This window comes from Crocuta crocuta, unplaced genomic scaffold (assembly GCF_008692635.1).
Source record: "Crocuta crocuta isolate KB4526 unplaced genomic scaffold, BGI_CrCroc_1.0 scaffold87, whole genome shotgun sequence".
NCBI lineage: Eukaryota > Metazoa > Chordata > Mammalia > Carnivora > Hyaenidae > Crocuta > Crocuta crocuta.
The window spans coordinates 3,988,301-4,014,428 of record NW_027532166.1 but is presented as its reverse complement, the minus strand read 5'-3'; the positions used below and the strand labels follow the sequence as shown (position 1 = coordinate 4,014,428).

Sequence of the window (26,128 nt, the reverse complement as noted above, 5' to 3'; positions counted from 1 at the left end):
TCTTTCTTCTAACCCTTTTTGCTTTAGCAGTCATGATCACATCAGAGATCAAAATGTGCACACATACATAAACACACACAGTTCCATTCTCTGTGGAATGGGGTAAGTTCTAAATGGGGTGCTTATCTATATTGGTTTGCCAAGGATAGACCTACTTGATACTACTTATCTCTGCATGTTAATAAAAAGGGCCCCTTTACCAAAAGGGATTTGGTTTGGATGATAAACTATATGGTTATTCTAGTGATAAGTCATATAACAGAATTAAACCTATACCTTGTGATTTTTCATGACAAGAGGAGCAACCACTTGGAAGTCAGTGAATACTCCTACTAAAAGTCCATAAACTCAATCATTTGGTCTCAATTAATTGGGCCCAAATGCTATTGGTCAGCAAGACAAAGAATAATCAATGCAAGTATTTGCAGGATGATGAGGTGGAAAGACAGCTGAAACCTTACTGTTAATAGTGCTTGGTCACTATTCTTAGCAGCAGGCATTATTCTCAGTGTATCATGCTTTTGGGGAGTGGTATAAACTTCCCGTGGTAGAGTCCAGGGGAGTTTACGACCTGCGATCTTCACATGAAATTGGGCATCAAAAGCAAATTCTTATAATGTTCTAGCCATGTGAACCCAGCCCCCTGGTGCCGTATCCATCAAAACCACCTTGGCATGAAATTGGCTTCCTCCCAGGAGCTCTGGGAGGGGGCGGATCTCCCCTGCAGTTTACGAGCAGAGAACATGATCTGCTTCTCGGGGCTTCTTTCTGCACTTTCTCAGATGATTTCTGACTCCTGCTTACACACTCTCAGGATGTAGAGCTTGGAATGCCCTTTATGATGTGACCACATCTACATTTTTATATTCTTGGATCTGAATGCCTTCAGGAGTTTGTCAGGTTCAGAGCAGGTATACATAGAGGGTGTATTTATAGTGTATTGAAGAAAAAACACATTTAAAAAAAAAAAAAAACAAGGAATAGGAGCATATGTCCCCTGTCATCCCACACACTGTTAAGGCTTTGGGGTGAGTTTCCCATGTGAGGGGATGTGGGAGATGGTGGGCATTGCTCTTCGGAACCACTGGAGCTGTATTTTCCCAGCCCCAGTCATTCTCAGGCCATACTCATGATTTCACCTGTTTCTGCCCAATTCCTGTGTGATTCCTTAACACCTTCCTTTAAATCAACTATTTCTAACTAAGTAAAAATAACCCCCTTCTGAGTAATGATCTGAGTATCTTTGGTTCCATGTGTTGGTTAAAAGTTCTCTAACATCGTGAAATGTGGTAACTACTAACGTCTTTACAAGTTCTTTTGTGTTCTACCTGAAAGCATTGTCTAGGGTGGGTTGTAGGGTGTGTGTGTTTGTGTGTGCATGCACATATGTCAGTAAGGGGTAAGGGCAGGGCATAAACCCTTTTCTGTTCATGGTTCAAGGAAGAGGAGAGGGGCTCCTGGTTGGCTCAGTCGGTTAAGTGTCCCACTTTAGCTCACGTCATGCTCTCGCAGTTTGTGAGTTCGAGCCCTGCATTGGGCTCTGTGCTGACAGCTCAGAGCCTGGAGCCTGCTTCAGATTCTGTGTCTCCCCCTCTCTCTACACCTCCCATGATCATACTCTGTTTTTCTCTGTCTGTCAACAATAAATAAAAATTTTTAAGAAAAGGAGATTAAGATTCCTTTATTTTACTACCCCATTGGCTATTTGCAGTTCAGATCTCTGGCAACAGCCTTCCATTTGAAAAGGTGTGCTCCTCTCATAGGAATTTAAGAGCAAATTATGACACAAATGATTCTGTTCCTAAACTGGGTCCGGAATTTAAGAGCAAATTATGACACAAATGATTCTGTTCCTAAACTGGGTCCTTCTGACCCCTGAACCCAGGCCATTCATTAGGTGCCACTCCCTTTCTCATCCCATGTCTTCCAGTTATGAAAAACAAAGCTCCAGGGCATCTCCAAGCATGACTAGAGAGCCTGGGACAGAGCAGAGGTCGTGTCTGCACCCCCATCCCCATGACCATCTCCATCCCCACCACTGCCATGTTCCCTGTGAGGTCGGTACTCGCAGAGGTGTGGGCAGGGCTTTTGCAACCGGAACTGGCGTAGAAGCATTCCTTGGTCCTCCTCGGAGGCTCACCTCGGGTTCCCTTTCTGTTGGCCTTGGCTCTGCAGCAGGCTTGTCTGTCCTTCTTCCTCACTTAGAACTCCCTTCCATCTCTCTGCACCCCATCTTTCTTACCCACAGCCAGTTTTTCAGGCTTCTGCCACTATGACAGCTCTTAAAAACAGTGCAGAATAGATTCCTTCCTGTGCCCTGTCCTTGGATCCCCACCCAAGCCAGATTCAAGGCTGCATGTTGTGTCTTCGGTATAAAGCTCAGAGCAGAGGCAGGAGAGTTGGCTCTTGGTCTCTGTGTGTTGGAAGCAATCACCAGGTGAAACCCGGCTTCATTTCCCTTTTTGAGTGTCCATAATCCCCTTATCTCCCTGTGTGGGATATCTGGGCCGGCTGCAGGAAGGATGTGCCAGGATCCCACCCTGTTTCCTTCCCACAGCCCTCTGCTCTCTCTGCCTCCCTGCTTGTGTGCATCCCTCCTTTATCGAGCCTGCAGCTCTGTGTCGGCACCAGCAATATCCCTGACAGCTCTTTAATTGCTACACGCATTTGTTTGGCTCCTTGGCAATTATATTTCAGACCCTGTCAGGGTACCTGCTAGCCTCGGGGTTCTGTTTATATTAAATATCAATAAAAAGCTGATAGCATCAGTGCAGATGGCAGGCTCCACAAAATCATATTTTACTGGGAGCCAGGCCTGTCCAGAAGATGGAAAGAAGGAACGTTTAAATTTCTTTCTTTCTTCTGAAAGGTTGAAATTAGAGGAGACTTTCTGTGTGAATATCAGGAATGGGTTCTTACTAAAGGATGACAGCTATATATTCTCCAACTGGGTGTTGTCTTTTATTATGTGTGACTTGTCATAGCATCAGTTTTCTCCAGAATTGTTTCTTGATGTCCCCCTACCCGGCCCCAGAACATACAACAAGTTTCAAATACCCTAGATATTTTTAAGTGCTTCTTGACTGATGGGTAAGATTTTATTTGGCTTTACTGTGAAGAGGAATGCATTTGGGGCAGAGGCCCAGGGCCGAGCGTCTGAGTCTCACTACCGAGGAACACCTATAGGTGAAAGGACGGCCTAGTCCCTCCCTGGTTCTGTGGCCTCCCCTTACCAGACTCGGTCTGCTCATCTTTTGGAAACAGTATGGGCCTTCCCAGGAGCCGCGAGCATGATGGAGAATGAGGGCACAGGGCAGCTGGCACCGTGTGGATGCGCAGTGGCACACAGAAGGAGAGCCTCGCCACAGCTGTGCCACACCCAGGTGCGGGTGGCCGAGGATTTCCTCTTCTTACTGGTTCCCATTCTTTCATGCTGCTTACGAATAATTTCCATCAGTGAGAGGTGCACTGCTAGGGTGGCTGGCAGAGACCTGCATTCTGAAGACCGTCACAGCAGAAAAGTTGGTGGTAGCAGATCTGGGACAGTCTGGCTATTTGGGGACAATTTACCCTGTTGCCATCAATAGATTTCCCCACCTGTGTGCGGTGTGAGGAGCATGCCAACTCCTCTTGGGCTAACTCCCCCTCAGTGCAGTGCTCAGGAGGACCTTGTCCACACTCCCTACTGCTGGGACTACCCGCTTGGATCCTGGGACAGTGAAGAAGAAGTCTTCTACCTTGGCTTTCAGAGTGCAAAACCTGGACCCTCTCATGTTTGCTGAGCTCCTTCTCTCTACATACCGTGGACTTTCTCTCACTCTGCATCCTAGTGCAGGCACCGTTATGTCCCCCTTAAACAACAGCAGGCGCCTCTGTACACACTCTGTCCACCCTCGACCACCCGCACTGCTTGGGTGCTCTCCAAATAGCAAGGGGTTTACTGTGTTGTCTTCAAGCCCTCCAGGGGCCTCCATGGCTCTAAGATTGATAGCAGATTGCAGACCAGGGTCTTCAAGGCCCTGCGTGGTTCCCTGGGCCTGACTCCTCCCACCTACCCCAGCCTCCTTTTTGTCTTCTGCATTGTGGGTATTTAAACTTACAGTTGGCAATGCCAGCAGCGCCTTGCCCCTCCCCTCTGAGTAGCTATACATTCTGAAGATTCCAGCTCCGTCAATCTAGGCTAGCAAGAGCTTCCCTAAGAGCATGTTTCCTAACATTGTGTTTTGCCCCATCTTATACTAGTCATGACTGTACTTTTATACATAATTAGATAATTATTGGGTTCTCTGCCTTCCTGACCGGTCTGTACATTTCACTGGGTTAAAGGCCATGTCTGGTTTTGCCCACCACTTTGTCCCCCAATCCTAGCATGGTGCCTGGCATTCAGCAACTGTTTTCTGCATGAATGAATAAATAAATGCATACTATAATGACTATGTAATGTACACCTTTTAACCAGGTTGTCCAGTGGTCATAGAGCTAGTTACTATAAATGGAAGAATTAAGACAAGAATGGAGAAACCTTAGTGAGTTTGGCCAGGGTGCAGATGTGGGTGGATGCTGAAGGCTGGAAGGGAAGTGCAAACCAGAGCATCTTAGAGCCCTGTGCAGTGGGGTGCAGTCTCTGTGTGATGGGTTAGCAGGAATACCTGATGCTTCTGGAGCAGGCTGAGTGGTCTGGCCATGTTATGTAGCACAGGTTTTCAAGCAGGATGCCAAGTTCCAGGGAACCGCTATGAGGGACTTGCAAGGCTGGTGTTGTTCTGGTACTTTCTCGTAGAAAAATGGTGACTCTGTGCTCACCCCATCTCTGAACCTATCTAAGATTATGTTTGTTCCCTTTCCAACCAGAGTAAATCCTTGAGAAGGAATGAGGCTCTGGTTCTTCAGCTTTTTGTTACAGACCTGAAGGAGACTCGGGTAGTGGGAAAATGATCTCTGAAGAAGGCAGTGTTTTAAATTAGCTAGCGAAGACTAGCTTAACTACAATTTCTTACAAATGCCATTTTAGAATCAGAAGCCCCTTGAGATATGCTTAGCTTCACTCTGAAGTGTGTTATTCAAGGTTTTATGCCTTGTAAATGTCCCCTCAGCAAGCAGACCCCAAATCCAAATGCAGGTAGTGACAAAAGACCTTCCCTGGTGGGCTCTGCAGCAGAGAACCGTAGATGGATGCCTTAGGGAACTCTTGCAGAGAGCTCTGAATAGGTTCCCAAGCACTGCCTTATCTTCATTCACCATGTCCTCTCCAGCTCACACACATGTCCTACACATTGGGTGCACAGATGCTGTGGCTGGCCCAATGACATCCTGACCCCAGCCCCTTTCTCCAGGGACCACCCACCCCATTCAGTTGCTGACAGCTGGGGACAGGCAGCCTGGTGTGAGTCACCTGTTACCTTGTGTCTAGATTACACGTCCTGTGCCTCCCTTTTCTCCCTCCCTCTACGTACTGTCTGGTGGGCAGTCATTGGAGTTCAAGGCCTCCACACAAATCATCTTTTGTCTAATAGTTTGGATGAGGAACTTAGCTAATCTCCCTGGTGGGCAAGGTTATATCCTGGGGAAATGAACTCCAGTGTTCCAAGGGTTCCATGAGTTTCCTCATATGGAAAATGAGGATAGGAAGAGGAGTTTGTAGCTGTCTTGCACATGGCCCATTGCAAATGTTCCAGAAACGGTAGCCTCCGCTGCTGTCATTGTCATCATTATAATTTGATTTCTATCATCTCATTTTCCTCTTCCTAATATTTCCAACAAAGACTTGGGAATGGTTTATTCCAGTAGAATAAGGAGTGATGAGGTGGGAGAAATGTGAATTTCTCCACAAAATTTAAAATATGTTAAGGGGGAAGGGCTATTTAAAGTTGATATATTTAAGGCAAAACAAACAAACAAAAACACAAACAAGTGGAGTCAGTGATGTGAAATCTCACTGGGCAATTAATCCTGACATCTAGCACACTAAGGCAATAGTCTGCGAGAGTCTCCAGCACCTTCTGGGATTTGCCAAACTGGTAGGTGTGTTTCCCATTCCTTTTGCTTTCCAGACCCATGCAGAGTGGCTCGGCATTGGACCATGAATCCTCCTCAGCCCTTTGGTTCCAGGACTGCCAGAAACTGACTCCAGCTTTGTGAAAAGCAACCTGCATTTAATATCTATCACGTCACTAAGTTTAAAGGAAGGGGAAATGTTTGGCAAATACATCTATTTTATAATTCAACACACATTGATGGCTATTTTCCAGTATATATAACTGCGTGGTAATTAGCATCAAAACTATTCATTATTTAATCTATGACCTATTTAGAATGAATGGGAGATAGCACTTACTTGCTGAAATGGGAGACATGAAGGCCATCCAGCCACTCTCCCTCCATATGTGGTTCAGTGTGCGGCACTGAAGAAGAGTTCCTGCGTGGGCTCCGTCCCCCCCAGCTCTCCCTGTGCCTGCTGTGATTTCACATCCGGGAGTTATACCCCTTCAAAGACCTTTAGGCAAGCCTCAGACCCTTTCTCTAACTTGTTCAAAGCAGGAAATAACCTTCTTTACAAGGGCCGTGCTTCGGAAACCCAGTTGGACATGAATTCAGACCCTTCCCTTCCATGATTTTTGGGTGAACAGTGGTTTGTAATTCTAGATTAGCCTGTAATTATTGATGGGCACTCAGATTTGCTAGAAATGGGCCCATATTTTGTGGGAGAAAATGTCAGGTTAATACAGTGCTGCTGCTAATTCACTGGGGAATAAGTGATATTGAGAAAAAAGATGGTGAGCATATCAGGTGACTCTGAGGTCCGGAGAGGAAGCTCAAGTGCTAACGCATCCGTAAAGATCCTGATTGCTTGAAGGAAGTAAGCTATGCTGGCTGTAGATTTCATAAAACAAGAAATTTGACTTTGGAACTATGAATAAAAGTGTGGTGGGCCTTGGCAGTGGTGGACACAGATTATGTCTTTGAGAAAATGTATGCTTGGCAGGAAACTTTGTCCATCTGTTAAGACCTTCACTGTGGCCTGTCCATCTTGCTAGCCCAGTCTCGAACCTCTTGCCCCTTGCTTATGGGACCTCAATGGCACTACTGTTTTGCTGTTCCCCAGGACACAGGTTTCTTCCTAGCTCAGGGCCTTCACACTTGCTGCTCACTCTGCCTTGATGCTTTTGCTGACCAAGGTGTTTTTAAACTGACACCTTCTCAGCATTCAGGTCTTTCCTCAAAGAGATAATCTTAGACCACTCAGAGTAACTCCCCTTCCCCTTTCCACAACTGGTAACTCTCCTGGTTTATTTGCCTCATCACACCCACTTCTGTTTGGAATCTTCACTTATTTGCCCATTGTCACCCCTCCTCAGACTGAAATGTCCACTTCATGGTCTGTCTGATTCACTGCTGAATGCCCAGTATTGTAGGTGCTCAGTGAATATTCATTGGATGAACAAATGAATGTAAGAGTCGTCAAGAGTACCTTGCCCTGATAACTAGAGGAAGGGAGGAAGAGGCTTAGGTAAAGTTTCATCAGGATAGTTCGAGGAGAGCTGAACTGCCCTGGATGGGGTCTGGGGACTCACCCCAGAGTTGTGACTAGTGATGTACCCACTGATGGTAATGGAGCCCTCCCTCTGCTGAGCACCCTATGTGCCTTGTCTCAGAAGCCTTTGAGTGAGAGCTGCTCTGGTCAAAGAAGACAGTGGGGCTTGGGGAATGTAAGTCACAAGCCCAAGGCCACTAACTGACAAGTGCCAAGTGAGGTCTCATATTCAAGACTCCAGCTCCAAAGCCTGCATTTCAGACTGGTGTGCTATACAATTAGTATGCTGTCCCGGGACTCTTGCTGCAGAGAACAGGGATAGAAGAAGTGGGGTGCTCTTCTTGGGATGTTATTTATTTGCTCACGCCTGGCATAAATAATGGTCAGTGTGTGTGTACCATATTGTGTGTGCCAATTGCTGTGCTAAGTGCTTTACATGGATTGATTTTGCTTGAACCCAAAGGGCTGATTGACTCAGGAGGATGGACCCCAGGATGCCAAGAGGGGCTACTCATTCAAAGATACAGAACAGAATGGAAAGGGGTGTGAGTGTGCAGGGGAGGGTGCAGAGAGAACGTCAGCCATCCATAACATGAAACAGCTCCCATGCAGCAAAGTGCCGACTTGTTGAGGGATGGGGAAGCACAGGTGAGAGCAGTTATTTGGGTGGAAATAAAAGAAGGAACTACAAATGTGATTTTTGATGGGTTATATGGTACAGAGTTATAAAGACAGAGCAGGAATGTGTGAGCCGCTCTTCAGCTACAAATTGCAAATAGATCACAAAGGTGGTGTGGGACTCTGACTCTCCAAACATCTGCTCGTAGTCTGTTCTACTAAAAGCTGAACATCTGATCAATTTCTGACTGGCATCGGATGTAATTTAATCTCTCAGAAGGTAGAGGAAGCAGGAAGCAGAACTGCTATTGCTGGAATTCACATTGACCTCTATGAATAATAAGTTGACACTGAATGGACAGTGACATTGGAGAAAATGACCGTGTCACATGGAGTTCACTGTTTTGAGCAGAGAACTGGGCATTGACGCATATACTAGGCATTAAGGGAAATGATTTTAGTCCAAGTTAGAGCATTGTAGGTAGGACCCATTGACAGGGATTGGGAAGAATGGTAAGCTCATAAAATTATAATGCAGACATCAAAATCTGAATTGTTTCCATTAAAAGGCTTTTAAACATCCTTCACTAGGAAAAAGGCTTACCCACATTAAACTCAGATTTTAAAAAGAAGACATGCAAACCATGACATATGGGTATATTATGTAGCATAAATAAGGGAGTCTGAGTACATGCAGGGGGTTGAGTGGTGGCCTCCAGAAGATATGCCCCAGCCCTAACCTCCAGTGCATCCTACAAATGTGACTTTATTTGGAAATAGGGTCTTTTCAGATATAACTAAGTGAAAGATTTGAAATGAGATCATCTTAAATTTAGGGTGGACCCTAAATCCAGTGACTGGTTTCCTTAAAGAAAGGGAGAGATGACAGACATACACAGAGGGAAGGCCACATGTAGGTGGAGGAAGACATTGGACTGATAGTATCTACAGGGCAAGAAACACTAAGGGTTGCTGGCGACCACCAGAGGCCAGGACAGAGGCGTGGAACAGAGTTGCCCTGAGAGCCCCCAGTAGGAAACCATTCTGCCAGTTCTTTGATTTTGGACTTCTGGCCTCCTGAATACATTTCTATTGTTTTAAGTCACTCAGTTTGTGGTAATTTGTTACAGCAGCCACAGGAAGCTTATACAGTACATAACCACCTAAGCAGATTAGGGGTGGAAGTGAAACTCAAGCTCAGATTAGTGTAAGACTGCTAGAGAGCCCTAAATGAGGCAAAGGAGGAGGGCTTTTAAACAAAGTTTGGAACAAAACACATAAAAGAAAAAGGGAAACCTGGTGCTTAGGAGGATGCTGTTTTTGCAAGTGACTAAGAAAGCAAATGTGCTCAGCCGCCACAGAGGAACGTTCAGCTGGGGTGCTGGTCCACCATGTCATGTTCACCTCCTGCTCGGTAGATAGTGGAAGGAGCTGGGGACTTGGGTACACAGGATGTGATGGGAGGCACTGACCCTTTGGGTTCTTTCATATCTGCTCTCTGCCAATGATGTTGGGAAAACAGCTTTTAACTTAAGTTTTGGTTTCTGTTTTAACCCAGATATTTAGATGAAGGCCTCATTTTATAACATTATCATTTTCCTGTCTCTTTTCTTCATCTCTTAGATGACAAATAACGGACAGCAATTTGAGACTTTTCCTTCTCTTAAAATTGCTTGTTAAGCAAGATTATGGAATCAATATACTGTGATTGTTGTATAAGCTAGAGGACATGTTATCTCAAATATTTGATCAAATGGGTGTGTGTAATACAGCCCTCATTTTAACTAGACTGTATTCTTTAGTGATTCTCCTGCCCTTGTCCACCATGTCCTGGGAAAATCAGAGCCCCCTTTTCTTTTCTTTTTTTTTTTATTTTTTTTATTGTTTATTTTTGAGACCGAGAGAGACAGAGCATGAGCAGGGGAGGGGCAGAGAGGAAGGGAGTCACAGAATCTGAAACAGGCTCTGAGCTGTCAGCACAGAGCCCCATGTGGGGCTCGAACCCACAAATCGTGAGATCATAACCTAAGCCGAAGTCGGATGCCCAACCAACTGAGCCACCCAGGAGCCCTGGGAGCCCCCTTTTCTTAAAGAAGCATAATTTCAGAGTGACATTTAGTGTCCAAATGATTGTTGAAATAACCTCTCATCATCACAATTCTTTTTGCATTTCTGAAGGTGCTCACAGGTCCCCGAGGGACAATCTTAGGTTTCTAGGACCCCCTGGGGTATGGGTGGCCTTTTACTACCCCCAGAGAAACCACAGTCAAGAAAAAAATAATTCTCTAACTGGAAATTGTTTGACTGCTTAACATGTTGAGACAGTGAGTGAATAAAATGGAATTTTTGCTTCTAATTGTGGAAAGTTTTTATACGATGGCAACATAATTGAGGCCATTGATGGAGGAGGCAAGAACCATGGAGTTTTCAGTGTCATTATTGTATTTACATCTTTGTGGATTAATTTAAGTGACTCTTGTAACAAGGAGTGGATCACAATAATTATTGTCAAGCTTGCACAGTAGCAATAAAGGGTTCCATTTTCCAGGATTGTGAGGATAAAGTCTTTCTCAAAATTACTCTGTGGTGAAAGGTAGAATTGGTCATTTTCACTCTCCCAGCCTATGATGTGGTTTATTATTGTTTATCAGAATTTGAGCACTTACCCTTGAGGTGAGATTCAGAATCCTACTTGTCTATGGAATCTGGGTGAGTGATCCAAAAGAATAAGACAGACTAGAGGTAAGACAATACAAGACACCATGTTTACCTGCTGGGTTAGGTGTCATTTTGTGGGCTTTCCCTCAGACCTCTTCAGGTGAGCATCTTGGGGGCAGCAGGCTGGCAATGGGCAGGCCACTGTGGAGGAGGGATGGGGTGCAGTGTGCCAACAGTGAGTTTCCTTGTCACTGTACCTAATTCACATGAACATTTCTAGCATTATCTTGCTAATTGGCTTACTATGCAACTTGAGGACTAGAGGGACCAAATCTGTCTTCATCCTCCTGGTATAGAATGGAGGAATCTTTGGAATAAAGATGCCATGGTGGGGTTTCTGTGACTTGGGGTCCCACAGGGAGTTCTGGTGAGGGTGTTGGAATCCAGGTGACTGCAATTACTCCATTGATGACTTTCTGAGGGCCTTTTATCATTTGTCCTCTTCTGTAGATTTGTTTAGCCTTTCCAACAGCCCTTTAAGATGTGTATTATCCCATTTTACAAATCACAGATCAGAAGCTTTGTCATTGATGAGTTGGATGCTTTTAGGAAAGAACCTAACCTCTTGGTACTCCGTTTCCCCTTGCAGAGCATGGAGGATAGACGGCGCCTGTATTGGAGGGCTGTGGTAGAGGTGACGGGAGATGAGCTAAGCATGGTGCTTGCACGACAGGAAAGACTGAGTAGAGGTTTCTGCTCCTTCCTCTCCTCTTCCTCATCATTAACATGCTCACCTTGTTGTCATTCTTACCCCCATCATGCCAGGACTGGATGGTGATTGCCCCTCTTAACAGAATTATGCTTTATGTGCCATCATTTAGAAACAGGATCTTTAGAAGTTTAAAAAAAAAAAAAAAAGGATGATCACAAGCATCCTTAGTGATCCATCTTGCTTCAACCACTATGCAAAAAAATACTTGCTTATTTCCCTTCTTTGTCTTTGCCCTTAATTTTTATTTGTGGATGGAAGGCAAAGCATTAGCTTTGGGCTGCCAAGGGTGAGGAAGAGAGATTTGTTCATGGGATCACAAGGGCAGAAGAATAGACAGTTGTGGTGAGTAACCTTTGTTTTATTCATCCATTCATCCATTCATCTCTTCATGCATCCATAAATGTTTGGAATTTCTGCCATGTACTGTTCAAAGGGGCACAGCAGAAGGTCAAGTGAATTAGTTCCTGCTCTCCTGGAGCTCACCATGTGCTGAGCAAAAGAAGTAGAGAGATGTAGTTGTGTAATTCCTATTTATTTATTTATTTATTTATTTACAAAGCAACCTTCGAAGTCAGAGGTAAAGAGAATTGGAACAGGACCATGTTGCCTGAGGTCATTGCAGTGAGAGAAAACACATTTTTCCTGTTTTTATTGCCAGTTCTGACTCAGGAAAGGCAAAGGTAGAAAATAATGCTAAGAAGATGTCTCTCTACTTTCTCAAGAACTCTGCTGTGCAAGGTTGAAAGTTACAAGTAAAGGGATGTGGTTTTCAAGTAAGGAGTAATCAGTAAAGGCTCGTAGGTGGCTCTGGGAGCTTGGGCAGGATGAGGAATCCCTAATGTATGGAATTCCCAGGAGCTACACATTTGGGAAGTTATAACTTTCTCCACAGCTTCCTGGAAGATGAGCCTCATGCTGCTGCTATCTGCCAGCTCTGAGGGTTGCCAGCCGGGGTTCTCTGTTGCTTTGGTTTGTAACGTTCCTCTTCTCTCTCTTTTTTTTCAGACCCAGCAATCGTCAATGGGGTTTATTGGTCTGAATCCCTAAACAAAGTTTTTGTAGATAACTTTGATCGTGACCCATCCCTCATATGGCAGTACTTTGGAAGTGCAAAGGGCTTTTTTAGGCAGTATCCAGGTGAGTATCCTTGCCTTGAGAATTATGATTGAGATTAATGACTCTGTAATGTTTTCCTTTCATGTTCAGGGTTAAATTTTTTCCCCTCCCATTAGGAGAAAATGAAAGATTACATTCAAATCTGTTACATCTATTCTCAGAGTGCACACAGGCATGGCAGCATGGCGTCCATGCACATGTATAGACATTTCAATCTGCACATGGTTTCCACATCTTTCTCAATAGAGCAGATCATACAACTCCACCAAAAGTGAGGAGTTGGGGTGTGAGACACATTATATTTAATCTTTCTGGACAAGAATTTGCTTTATTACTATTACTGCTACTGTAACTATTATTATCATTGTTATTACCGTGGAAAGGAACAAGTTATAACTGGGCTGAATTTTAAATTCTGATTAAAGAGGTAAGAAATGGAAAATGTGAGCGGCTCCTGGGTGGTTCAGTCAGTTAAGTGTCTGACTTCAGCTTAGGTCATGATCTCGTGGTTCGTGCGTTCAAGCCCCGTATTGGGCTCTGTGCTGACAGCTCAGAGCCTGGAGCCTCGTTCGGAATTCTGTGTCTCCCTCTCTTTCTGCCCCTCCCCTGCTGACGCTCTGTCTCTTTCTGTCTCTCAAAGTGAATAAATGTTAAAAAAAAAAAAAAGTGTAAAAAAAGAAATGGAAACTATGATCTGAGGTTTCCCCCACCCCAGAGCTCACCACCCTCAGAGGAAGAGCTTGGAATGGCTGAAGAACCACCAATGGCCACAGCTCATCTTTAGGGCCAATATCACCCTCACCTGGGTATGTTTGAGAGTTTGCCCATCATACCTTTGGAACAGGTGTTCCTGAGGCCTCCCCAGGCCTCCACTTTGCAATAAGAATTTAATTCCGGCTTGGTTTGAATTTTAATTAAGAAGGGAAGTTTTAATTTTGCTCACAAGTTGTGAAAACAGGACTTGAGGCTGCAATTGTGCCAACATCACAGCTGCAGAAATTAACAAGCTCAACCTTAAAGAAGGAAAAAACATCCTGCATAATCTTGGAGCAATTAAGTGAAGTCTTTTATGTTTTCATTAAGTAACACTAGGCACCTGATGTCTTCCCACTTTGAGGCACAGAGACCGCCAGCCTCCGCCTCGAGGAGCTGTTTGCCCTGCGTACAGCATCTGTCCCCTGAGACTTGCCTGCCAAGTGTCTGCTTTGCCAGATTATTCAACATTTCCCAAGAGTTGTGTTCAGCGGGGCATGTGTGGTTCCTCCTGGAGCTCACAGACATTTAAACAATAAGCATCCTAGTAAAGATAATGGCATAATAAACAGTGGTCTATTAAGGTTCCAGTATCACCAAATTGCAATCTGTTTTCATAAACTCAACAGAGAGTAAATTTGACACAGATGCTGCTGAAATTAAAGCGTGTTGGGGGGCTGATCCATTGAAGAAGCCGCAGGGACCTCTTACCATCTTACCACGTGGTATTTGGATGAAGGTGGAGCTGAGAAGAAGAAACCACAGATCATCTATCATCTCCACCAGCAGGAAGTCCTTAAACTATGGTCATGAGGAGATTTGAAAAAAGAAAAGGGAGGGGGGTGCATTATACATCTCAGGCTGCCATAACAAAATATCACAGACTGGGTGGTTTAAACAGCAGGTGTTCATTTCTTATAGTTCTGAAGGCTGGGGAGTCTAAGATCAAGGTGCTGGCAGATTTGGTTCTTGGTGAGAGCCCTCCTTCTGGCATGCAGATGGCCACCTTCTCTTTATAGCTCCACATGGTGGGGAGGAGAAGCTCTGGTGTTTCTTACTCTTCGTAGAAGGGCACTAATCCCACCATGGTGGCTCCATCCTCATGACCTCATCTAAACCCAAGTATCTCCAAAAGGCCCACCTCTTCATACTGTCACATAGGGTCATGCTAGTCCTCAACCTATGAATTTGGTGGCAGGGAACAAACATCCAGGTCATAACAAAAGGAAGTCCTCATGAAGGGTTTATGTAACAGGGAAGATGAATTTACATACAGGGTTTTTATCAGTCAGAACAGTCGACTCAAAAATGCTTAACATGTTTCTGACATTTGTGACACACTTTTAACTCTGTAAAATTCCTGCATCTTTTCTGTGTTAATAAAGACATGAGTCACAGTCCTCCTATGATGTTTCAATGCCCTATTCATGTCTTGTGGTCACTCAGTGCTTGGTTCTGAACAGAAAACACACCTCTTGTCTCTGGGACACAAAATGATCGTTAGAATGACTCATGGATGTATTTTGTGGGAATGTTTTATCTTCAGCAAACTTCTTTCCATGTTTAGAGTGGTATAATTGTTTGAATCTGTGGTAAGTCTGCAGGTCCTTAAATAGAAAGGATATTTCTTCATTCTTCATTCAGTGGGTCCTGAGTTCTTGTTTTGTTCCAAGCACTATGAGAGGTTAAAATGGTGAACTTAATAGAAAAGGTCTCTGCCCTCACGAAGTTCCCTCTTGTGGGAAAATAACATTCATCAGGATTTTGGTTGCAAGTGACAGAAACTCCATTCTCACTAACTCCAGCAAGAAATACATTTATTGGTTCATGTCATTTGAATTCTAGGGAATGTGCTGTTTTTGAGACGTGGCTGGCTCCAGGATTCAGCATTGTCATTAGGATTTTGAAACTTTCCTTCCCTCTTTCATCTCCACCTTCCTCTATTCTGACCATGTTTCACTGGCAGGTGATCTCCTAGTGATAGGGATCATGGCTGTGTGCTTGAGGCTTATTTTTCACTTATGGTCTCAGAGGAGGAGAGAGCAACTGTCCTCCTGGCTTAGATGTAAGTCCAAGGATTATTCTGGTCTGGGTCCCAAGCCCATATTCTCAAGTGAGGGAGCCTGGACAGTGGCAGAGCTAGCCATCTGAAACCAGGGGGGTTGATCAGGATTCCTGCGGCCTTGTCTGGGTGGGGGGGGTCCCCAAAGAAAGTAATGAGGGAACATGAGGGAGACAGAGACAGGTGAACAGGCCATGATGGTACAGTGTGTTTCATGCTAAGATGAGGGAAATAGAAGGTGCTAGAGGGTCACTAAGAAGAAGCACAATCTCAACTTCTGGAGGTGGGAGAATGGGGTTCTCAGAAGGGGAATGTTAGTCAACATCAGCCTAATAGCATACCTGGGATGATGCTGTCTCTTTCTGAATAGATTTACACAGTCCTTTCCAAGTTCACTGTAGGGCCTTTAGCCATGTGGCAATACTTTCATGTGCTGTCTTTTGGATGCTATAAGTGTTCTGTATCTACAGCACCTGTTACAGTAACCACTGGCCACATGTGGCTATTGAACATGTGAGATGTGCCTATCGAGACAGGGGAATTAAAATAGGAATTTTATTTAACTTGAATTAACTTCAATCTAAAATTAAAAGTCACACATGGCTAGTAGCTGGCATGTTAAACTGTATGACTCTATGGGTAAAGACTTTTATATTCTGATACCCAGTTTCCAAGGTACTGGTCTACCTTTCAGTGCCTGTATTACAAAAAGGTCTCACTGAACAGTGAGAACTCCAGTTAGGCTCTTCTGAACATCAGCCACCACAACAGCAACAAAATACTAATAAAAGGTCTTTGAGCTCTACAGGATTGGTTACTCAGGCCTCATCAAAGCTCTGTTTATTTCAGTGTCATCCTTAGGAGTCTTTGGGAATATGGTTAATATTAATATTAATGCTGATAGTGATAGTGACTGTCATTGATTGAGTGCTATCCTAGGTGTTTATACAAGCATTGTTGGTTTAATTCTCAATAAATCTATGGGCTGGAGCTACTATAAAGTGCATTTTACCAATAAGGAAACAGACCAAGGGGTTAACTGACTGACCAAATCATACCAGCAGGATGGGAGGGAGTGGTGATGGTGGTAATATTTTCTTTCATGCTTTGTTCTCATGGCAGTTCTTACTCTATAAAATGTGAAATCTGGCCAGTAATCCCGAGCCATCAGGCTTTCAGTCCCCATCTCCTTTGTGAAAATACCCCAGGAGGGTAGAGATGTTTGGCTATCACTCTGTTACCATCATCAACAATAACATATAAGAGTTCAATACGTATTTTTGAATGAATGAATCACTCAGTGTCCCACATTTACTAGATCTATTGGTCCCATAACACTGGTAGGAGCAGCCCTGCCTCCTTAGATACAGTAGAACTACTGCCTCTCTGGGAAGTTGGTCACTGACTACAGTTGGTGGGACACAGTGACCAAGTAGGGAACTGGCATAAATACATTACAGAGCTGTGTTCCCTTTCTTTTCTGTATCGCTCCCCTCTTCAAAATCTTCCTGAGCCAATGACTCAATCTTTTCTCTTGAGATTCATGCCCCAGACAACCTGGGTGGGATCCCAAAAGGCATATTGGCAATTCCGGAAATTATATAGCTCATGAGGGGTGCTTCTTGACTAAGTGTCAATTTCTTGGTTCTCAAAGATTTAAGATGAGCCAACTTTTTTTTTTCTTGGGGATTTGAAGTTCTTTGAACAGTTTCAAAATATCTGTGTGTATGAAAAATTATACACTGAAAAGTTGATGTATCCTGGGGAATATAGTCCCAGCTGGGACAGGCATTCCTAGTGTTTGCCTCTGAAAACATATTTTGTTTTGAGATTGGAAAAGGAGGGGCTCAGTGGTCCAGTTAGCTCTGTAAATGCTGCCTCTGCCAAGCCAGTTGTGGAGATTCAAGATGATATAAACAGATTAAAGGCCCACAGGTATCCATCCCATGGCATAGAAACGAGTTTTACTTTTATTCATTCAACTCATGCTAACATCCCGGAGGACTTCTCATAAGAGATCTTCATAGAAATCCCTTTGTAAGGAAGAGCATGGTGACATGGCATTTGGGAGATAAGTCCCAAATGGTCTTATGGTCATAACTGGAAATCTCAGGAAAATCTTTTGAACTCTGAGAGACTGGAGTTCCTGCTATCAGTTGAAAATTTTGACCCAAGTTTCAGGTTTGGGCAAGATGTCTCCTCAGTGCTCATCCAGTCCTGAATTGAGTCAAGGTATGACCTTTATTGTTCTACCTTAGGCCACTAGGCCTAGAACTGTCTCAAGGTACTGTCTTCATCCCCACTCAATGTATCCCTCATGTCCTGACCAGGAAAGGCCTGGATCTCACGGTTCTCTCTGCTCAGGCTCCTTTCTTTGGCATAGACATTCTCTTTGCATAGCCATACCAGAATTCTTCCAGTTCCTTGAACTTGACATGCTCTTTTCAACTTCAGGACCTTTGTACATTTCATTCTTTATGCCTGAGATATTCTTGTTCACCCTGTGGCCACTGTTTACTTTTGTTTCTAAGTTCTACTTATATGTAGTGGGTTGAGTAATATCTCCCCCAAATTTATGTCCACCTAGAGCCTCAGAATGTGACCTTATTTGGAATTAAGGTCTTTGAAGATGTAATTAAATAAGTTGGGATGAGATCACACTGAATTAGAGTGGACCCTAAGTCCAGAATGACTGATATCTGATTGCAGTGATGAAGCAACAAGTCAAGAAGCAACAAGAATTGCTGGGAGCCAGCAGAAGCTGAGAAGACATGAAGGAGGGGTGTTCCTTAGAGCTTCAGAGGGAGTTTGGCCCTGCCGACACCTTGATTTTTTTTAAAAATTTTTTAATGTTTTATTTATTTCTGGGAGAGAGAGAGAGAGAGACAGCGTGAGCAGGGGAGGGTCAGAGAGAGAGGGAGACACAGACTCTGAAATTGGCTCCAGGCTCTGAGCTGGCAGTCAGCACAGAGCCCGACGCGGGGCTCAAACCCACGAACCACGAGATCATGACCTGAGCCAAAGTCGGACGCTTAACCGACTAAGCCACCCAGGCGCCCCTTGATTTTAGTTCCCTATTTTCCAGAACTGAGAGTTATTTTCTGTTGAGACACTGAAACATGTAGGATTTTTGTCACATCAGCTCTGGAAAACTAATATACCATCATTCTGCTCTCAGTTTGAAGGAGATCCTTCTTCCCGTTAGAGATTGGAATCACCTTTTGTACACTAACGTAGCCTCAGGCACTTCTCCTTTGTGACATCTGGGGTGCCTGTGACTTTTTATCCTTTTCCAGCTTCCCTGCCCACCATGAGGCTTGCTGAGGGCAGGCAGGGGCCAGGCCTGTCCTTCCCCGCCACGGCTCTGGGGTTGTCCCATCTGTTCCACTTTCCTCTGGAATTGTATCCTTTATAGGTTTTCCCAACAGATTCATTACATGTCAACTTTTTCAAAAAGCACCTAGGAGAGCAGTGCTTGGAAGGAGTTACAAGCCCATGTGCAGGGGAATGATCTCAATCCAAAAGGAGAGCATTGAGTGTCATTAATCCCTCCCCACCCCCAGGCCCTAGCCTAAATGTTGGAACCATTAAAAAAAGAATTACACATTTCCTTGCCCCACTGAGGCACACAGTGATGGGGCTGAGATGGGGAGGAAGGACAGCAAAGTGGGAAGGGGTGCAGCAGGGTCACACACGGTCCTGGTCTATGACCAGTCACCGCAGTTTAGTTTGAGAAACAAACATCCGCTGAAGGTCCACATGGGTCAACACATTATAATTCTCTTTATTTGGGCTAAAACCAATTCTTTGTGAAATTACAAATTGGAACATCACCTAGCCTCACCATGGGTAGAATTTCAGTGTGTGTTAAGACCATGCTATCCTAACGGTACTTGGTTTTATACAAAGCAGTGTGTCAGTTTTATTTTAACTTTATTTTTAAATGTTTATTTATTTATTTTGAAAGAGAGAGAGAGTGTGTGTGTGTACAAGCAGGGGAGAGACACAGAGAGAGAATCCCAAGCAGGTTCTACTCTGTCAGTACAGAGCCCATTTTGGGGCTCGATCTCACAAACTGTGAGATCATGACCTGTGCCAGAAGCAGGAGTCAGACACTTAACGTACTGAGCCACCCACGTGCCTTTCAGTTATATTTTAAATAAGCTGTGTTCTTATCCCTTAGTGTGCAAGATCATGTCAGTTTTACTTTACCTTCATTGGCTATTGCTCTTCAATTGGCAGGGTCTTCTCATACTTCTGTTTTCTGATTTGGTACAGGAAACTCTTTACATTAGGTTCATTTGTAGGTGGGACATGTAGGTATAAGGAGAACAGAATAAAGTGATTTTTGAGTAACAAACGGTCATCTCATGGTTTTTTGAGTAATAATTTGGGAGTGTTATCTCAAGCACATGTTATTATTTTCAGTGTGGTCCAGAAAATTGGCCATCATCAACTGGAAAGGAGACTCCCAATGCTACCATCCGAGTCAGGATTTCCTCCTGTAAAAATCAGCTTTCTCTTTCTTTTTCTTAACTCCGGTGTCTGTATTTCAAGTCCTCCATTCCTGAGCAACATTAATGGTTGAAAACAGTGATTTGCTATCTTATTTTAAGGGAGCACTTTTCTTCTTAAATGAAATTTTATTCTTTAAAACCAAGTAGTAAATAGAGAATGTTAACCTTGGATGTATCCCGACTGGTCTGCATACCACAAGACGAAGGATATGGGATCCCATCTTACACGTGGGGAAAACTCTCCAGGCTTCAAAGCCTGAAATCCAAACTCTGTAATGCAGCATAATTAGGACCATTTTTTTCCCCCTCGTCTCAGGGTGGAAAGCCAGGCCAGTTTTCCTGACTATAAATACAGGAGTGAGGGGAAGACAGGCCTGTTTATCTTCTGAGATGGAAATGTATCGATGCTCTCTACCTGCCATGTGATACACATTGCCTTACCTGGACCCAGAGGCATGGCTGACTCTGCCCCGAAGTTTACGAGTGATGCTATCAGGTCCAACAACTTGCTAGACAGTGAGACATGACCTTGGCTAACTTCATCATTAGCCATGGGAAGGTCCTGGAGTCATGTCCTTTCCTGACGGACAGACGTTACTAAAGATATCTGCACTCTCCAGCGGGTCTTAGAGCAACTGAGCTAAGGCCATGTTTGCTATGGTGTTCCAGCCCTAAAACACTGTCCCAGAGCTGGTGATGGAGCATGTGATGTGCTCAGGAGCTGGTCATTGCATGTGATTTTTCACCCTGTCTGTTCAATCAGCAAAGCAGAGCAGCCTTGAAATGCTCTGAATAAATATTTGAAGTTCCTGGGTTTCTCATAACTCTATTTTTCTTCTAGGGATTAAATGGGAACCAGATGAGAATGGAGTCATTGCCTTTGACTGCAGGAACCGAAAATGGTAGGAAATGGTCAAACCTCTTTGTTACTTTTTAAAGGGAACTTGTGGAGAGGTTCAGAATTCATTTTCTTTTTCTTTTTGCTTAATTTTCCCCTGACCTAGGTACATCCAGGCAGCGACTTCTCCGAAAGACGTGGTCATTTTAGTTGACGTCAGTGGCAGCATGAAGGGGCTCCGTCTGACGATTGCAAAGCAAACTGTCTCATCTATTCTGGATACGCTGGGGGATGATGACTTTTTCAACATAATTGCTGTGAGTGTAGCTATTTTGTGCTTTCTCTGCACTTTGGGTTAGTTTGATCTTTTAGCAGCAACTGGTTCATGTTTTCATTGCTTCTGTACACACAGCATTAGAAGTCCCACCCGCGATGAGGACCAGTTAGTCCCATGTGAGTTCCCTGAATCATGATGTTGGAATGGCTTTCCGAGTCTGGGAAGGCATTTGAGCACATTTCCTCTCCTCACCTAGCACTCAGGCCCTGCCATCTGGAAGAGTAGCACCAGATTTGGTTTTCCTGGGAAGCCAACATTTTCAGAACCTTAGGGAATTAGATCTTGCAACCTGTTCCTCAGACGGCTAGTGGGGATTAACTTTAAGTGGATTGGTCTGAAGACAATGATAGGAATACTAATCATGATGATAAAACAACTACACTGTAGAGAGCTGTTTAAGGCTCACAGAACACTTTATCTCAGCTTGAGAACCAAAAGTGCACTTATTAAAGTGCATACTGAATGCCATTTGCTTACTCTTCATATTTGCATTATCTTTTTTTTTCCCCTCACAGCAACTTTAGCATGGTTTTTGGATTTTTTTCCAATGAAGCTGCTGGGGTTGAGAGGGTGTGTAACTTGCCCAAGATTATAGAGTGGGGAGGTGGGAGAGCCACTTGGGACCCAAGCAGGGTAGAAACATCTTCCTGGAAAGGATCAACAGTTTCTGGATTCTATCTCTAGCTCTTTTTCCTCCTTTCCCCAATTCTCTGGTGTGATTCTCATCATGCCCCTTATGTCCCTCCTACTCTTTTCCCAAAGACTATAGCCACAACCAGACTGCTTCTTTTCCCTGAGCACTTCACCAGGAGCTCCTGCCTCATGGTCACCTGTGCTGTGGCGCACCACCTCTACCTGGGATGCCGAGTGGTCAAAAAAGGCAGACGAGGCAGCGTGGTGTGGTGAACAGAGTGTGGCCTTTGGAGTCGGGACTTAGTTTTGAATAGTCCTGTCCCCTACAGCGAGCTTCACATCTTGAGGCAGACCACACAAGTCTGAGCATCAGCCCATCAGCTGAAGCTTGATTAATCACGTGACCTGCAGGGTTGCTGCTGGGACTACCTGAGCAGGGGCACAGGAGGCCACACCAATGGCAGGACATGAAAGAAGAGGTATTATTTGAAGAGCAGTGCAGACAGGCTCCAAGCATGCCCTTGCTGTGGTCTGTGTGGCTTCTCCAGGCTCCTGAGCAGATGTGTCATCATGGAACCCTATATCCGGGCAGCCTTCTGCATGGGCATGACGCCTACTTTTATTGGCGAGGCAGAGGGCACGGGTGTTTATATGGAAGTGGGATGGCGTGAATTAGTGTCCTGCCTGCATGCGTCTGATGGGACTGAGCAGGAAGGCACAACTGTGGGCCACTAGCTTCAGATTTTAAAAAGCCCTGTAGAAGAAAAGGAAGAGAAGGAGAACAAGAGATTTCATGGGAGAGGATTAGTCTTATTTATTTATTCAACTATACCCAGTGCCCAGGACAGTGCCTGGCAAATAGTAAGAGTGTAAATACTGCTGAAAGGATAATACCTGCAGCTGCCTCACCCACCTTATACCAGCCCTCTTGAGGGTCCCATATGGGGGATCTCATGGGATCTTCGTCCCAGCTCCGGGACATGGACAGAGAGGCACCAACAGGTAGAAGCTACCATCTTGGGGTGTGCACAGGCCCACTTGATTAATGTCCAACTCTTGATTTTGGCTCAGGTCATGATCTCATGTTCTTCAGTTTGAGCCCCACATTGGGCTCAAACTGTGCTGACAGTGTAGAGCCTGCTTGGAATTCTCTCTCTCCCTCTCTCTCCACCCCCTGCCCCCACTCTCTCTCTCTTCCCATCCCCCACTTGCATGCATGTGCAGGCTCTCTCTTTCTTAAAATAAATAAATTAATAATAACAATAGTGATAATAGTAAAAGAAGATACCAGCTAGAGGTCACACAGCCAGGAAAATTGGCCCAGTAAAAACCCAGAAACTGTCTGGTTTACCTCATCCTGCTTCCTGAGCAGAAGTGAAGAGATCCCAGTTGAGTGGCTCAGACATCTTGCTGTGAAACTCTATGGCCCCAAGGCACAGTTCTTTAAGGAAACGTCCAGACAGAACTTTGGGTTTCTAAATCCAGAAAAGTTACTCTGGTTAAGAGTCTCACTGTGAATATATAGATATAGCTTGATCCCCACACATCCTGAAGCATTTTCAGATAAGAAGCAGCTAATTTGGGAGTATCTTTCTTATTAATCTTTAATTACTCATTACAGAAGTATCAGAAATTAGCATAATAAGACGTGCTAACTAATTACATTGTGGATCCTTTATCAGTCAGGATTTATTGTTCTGTTAACAAAACCAATCGATTGAAATAATCTTAGTAAGTTCATTAAGATATACAAACAGTGTCAACCCAGTAATGAAGACAGAGTGATTAAGATAATTAAAAGCAGACATGCTAGTTATTATAGAATAGTTAAGGGAAAAATTAATTTATTTTTTTTTTACCCCAAATTGTCCCCTTATATAAAGAAACCCATTAGAGGTGCCATTAACCCTCACTGTACATCTGAATTTAGTTTTCAACATAAATGATCAACTTCAGGACCATTTACATAATTATTTGGACGATTAGGAAGATACTCTGAACTTTTTTATTTGAAGCCTCTATAGTAAAATTGTGAATGCTGTCCCCCTAAAGGGTAAGAGAATGGATCAGTTTCATTAGTGAATTTATATTAAAAGCCCAGAGGTGATAAAAGGAACCACTAATTAACAGTAACTTTTACCCATTGATTGTTTTATTACAGGCAACATTGTAAACAGTTTAAACAATTCAGAAAAGTTCCTATTCTCTTGCTGTTTGCCACATATTCCAAGTTTTTCCATGTATATGAACATAGATAATTTTTCCACAGCAGTAGACTCCTATTTCCCAGAATGCTCAGCAACTTCTATGCTTTTATTGTACGCAAGTGTGTTTGAAGAGCAGAGCATCTCATCACCCTGTAGTTGACATTAATTATTTAACCAGCACCCCCCCCCACACACACACACACCCCTGTGATGCTGTTCTGGTCTCTTTGCTACTCAAGTGCTACAGAGAATGGGCTTGGATATGTATTGTTGTAGGGTTAGGTGTGCTTCTATTGAATAAGCTGTGGAAGTGGAATTGCATACCAAAAGGTATGCACATACTTAGGTATTATAAGAACTAAGTAGGGTATTATAGTGGTTACACACCTAGAAACTGTACAGGCATACCTTGGAGATATGGCAGGTTTGGGTCCAGACCACTGTAGTAAAGTGAATATCCCAATAAAGCGAAATAAATGTTTGGTTCCCGAGCACATATAAAAGTTATGTTTACACTATTATTGTAGTCTGTAAGTATCCAATAGCCATTGTGTCTAAAAACCAATGTATATGCCTTAATTTAAAAATACTTCATTGCTAAAAAATTGCTGTCATCTGAGCTTTTAGTGATGATCCCAGTCACCATAACAAATATAGTAATAATAAAATATAGTTTGAAATAGTGCAAGAATTACCAAAATATGACAGAGAGACACAAAGTCAGCAAATGCTCTTGGAAAAATGGTGTTCTGCAGAAGATTGCTACAAACCTTCAAAAGGTAACCTTGTAAAAAAATGCAACTCTGGGAAGCACACTAAAACAAGGTATGCCTATATGAGTCAGCTCCATCCTCTGTAACAAAATACCATAAAGTGGCTAGCTTACACAACAGAAATATATTTTCTCATAGTTGTAGAGGCTGAAAAGTCAAAGATCAAAATCCAGTACGGTTTGGTTTCTGTGAGGCTTCCCTTCCTGGCTCATTGACAGCCAATCAACTTCTCACTGGGTATGCTCCCAGAGAGAGAGAGAAAGAGGGAGCCAGCTCTATCCTGTCTCCTCTTATACATGAAGACGCATCCTCATGACCTCACCTATCATGAAGCCACATCCTCATGACCTCACCTAGCCCTAAACAATCTCCCAAAGGCCCCATCTCCAAATACAACTAGATTGTGGGTTAAAGCTTCAACATGAAACTCTGTGTGTGGGGGTGGGGGGTGGGGACACAAACATTCAATCCATGATGCCAACATTTTAAGAGTTCTAAATAGGGAATTTGTAACTGGCAAATCTCCATTTTCATTCCCTTGAATTGTCTCTCTCATTCCTAAGTATGTTTCACTAATGTTGCCTTGCCACATCATGGTGGTGTTTTTTTCCTCCATTACCTTATGTTTCTACATTGGCAAAATTGCTCTAGTAAGAAGGTGTTTGTAGGTTTTCAGTTGGTTTAAAATGGTTACTTGTGGGGCACCTGGGTGGCTCAGTTGGTTAAGCGTCCAACTTCTGCTCGGGTCATGATCTCACAGTTCGTGGGTTCGAGCCCCATGTCAGGCTCTGTGTTGACAGCTAGCTCAGAGCCTGGGGCCTGTCTTCAAATTCTGTGTCTCCCTCTCTCTCTGACCCTCCCCTGTTCTCTCTCTCTCTCTCTCTCAAAAATAAATAAAACTAAATAAATTTAAAAAAATAAAAGAATAAAATGGTTACTTGCCTCCACCTAGAGGGAGACCCTGCTGCAGGCTCTTGAAAGTGCAGGACAATGGGAGGTTTGAAACTCCATCCAGAATGCCCTGCAGATCTGTTTGAGTGCCCTGTTCTTGCCGGCTGAATTCCACTTACAGGAGAGGACATGATCATTTCACCCTTCATTACGCTGTCCACTTTCTCCTGCTGGTTGGGTAGATGTTTGAGGAGACATTTCAGAGTTGCAGAGAGAAAGTAAAGAACACATTCTTGTTTTTCAGTGTTGGAACCCCTTGTGCATCCCAGGTGTTTATTTATGCAGATCTATTTCATCTTTGCCACTTGGTTTTTAGTGCCCTAATAGGGGAAGGAGGGAAGAGATGTAAATAGTGGGAAAGC

The 26,128-nt window shown here is 43.9% G+C and overlaps 1 protein-coding gene across 2 annotated transcripts in view; it reads left to right on the top strand.

The window, feature by feature from the left end:
- CACNA2D3 (calcium voltage-gated channel auxiliary subunit alpha2delta 3) overlaps positions 1–26,128 on the top strand; it is a 771,963-nt gene that overhangs the window by 192,284 nt on the left and 553,551 nt on the right. For both annotated transcript variants that reach the window (XM_077776662.1, XM_077776663.1), the window contains exons 4-6: positions 12,585–12,716; positions 20,869–20,929; positions 21,032–21,182. In XM_077776662.1, the coding sequence (XP_077632788.1) occupies positions 12,585–12,716; positions 20,869–20,929; positions 21,032–21,182 (344 nt within the window). The remainder of the gene's footprint in view (positions 1–12,584; positions 12,717–20,868; positions 20,930–21,031; positions 21,183–26,128) is intronic.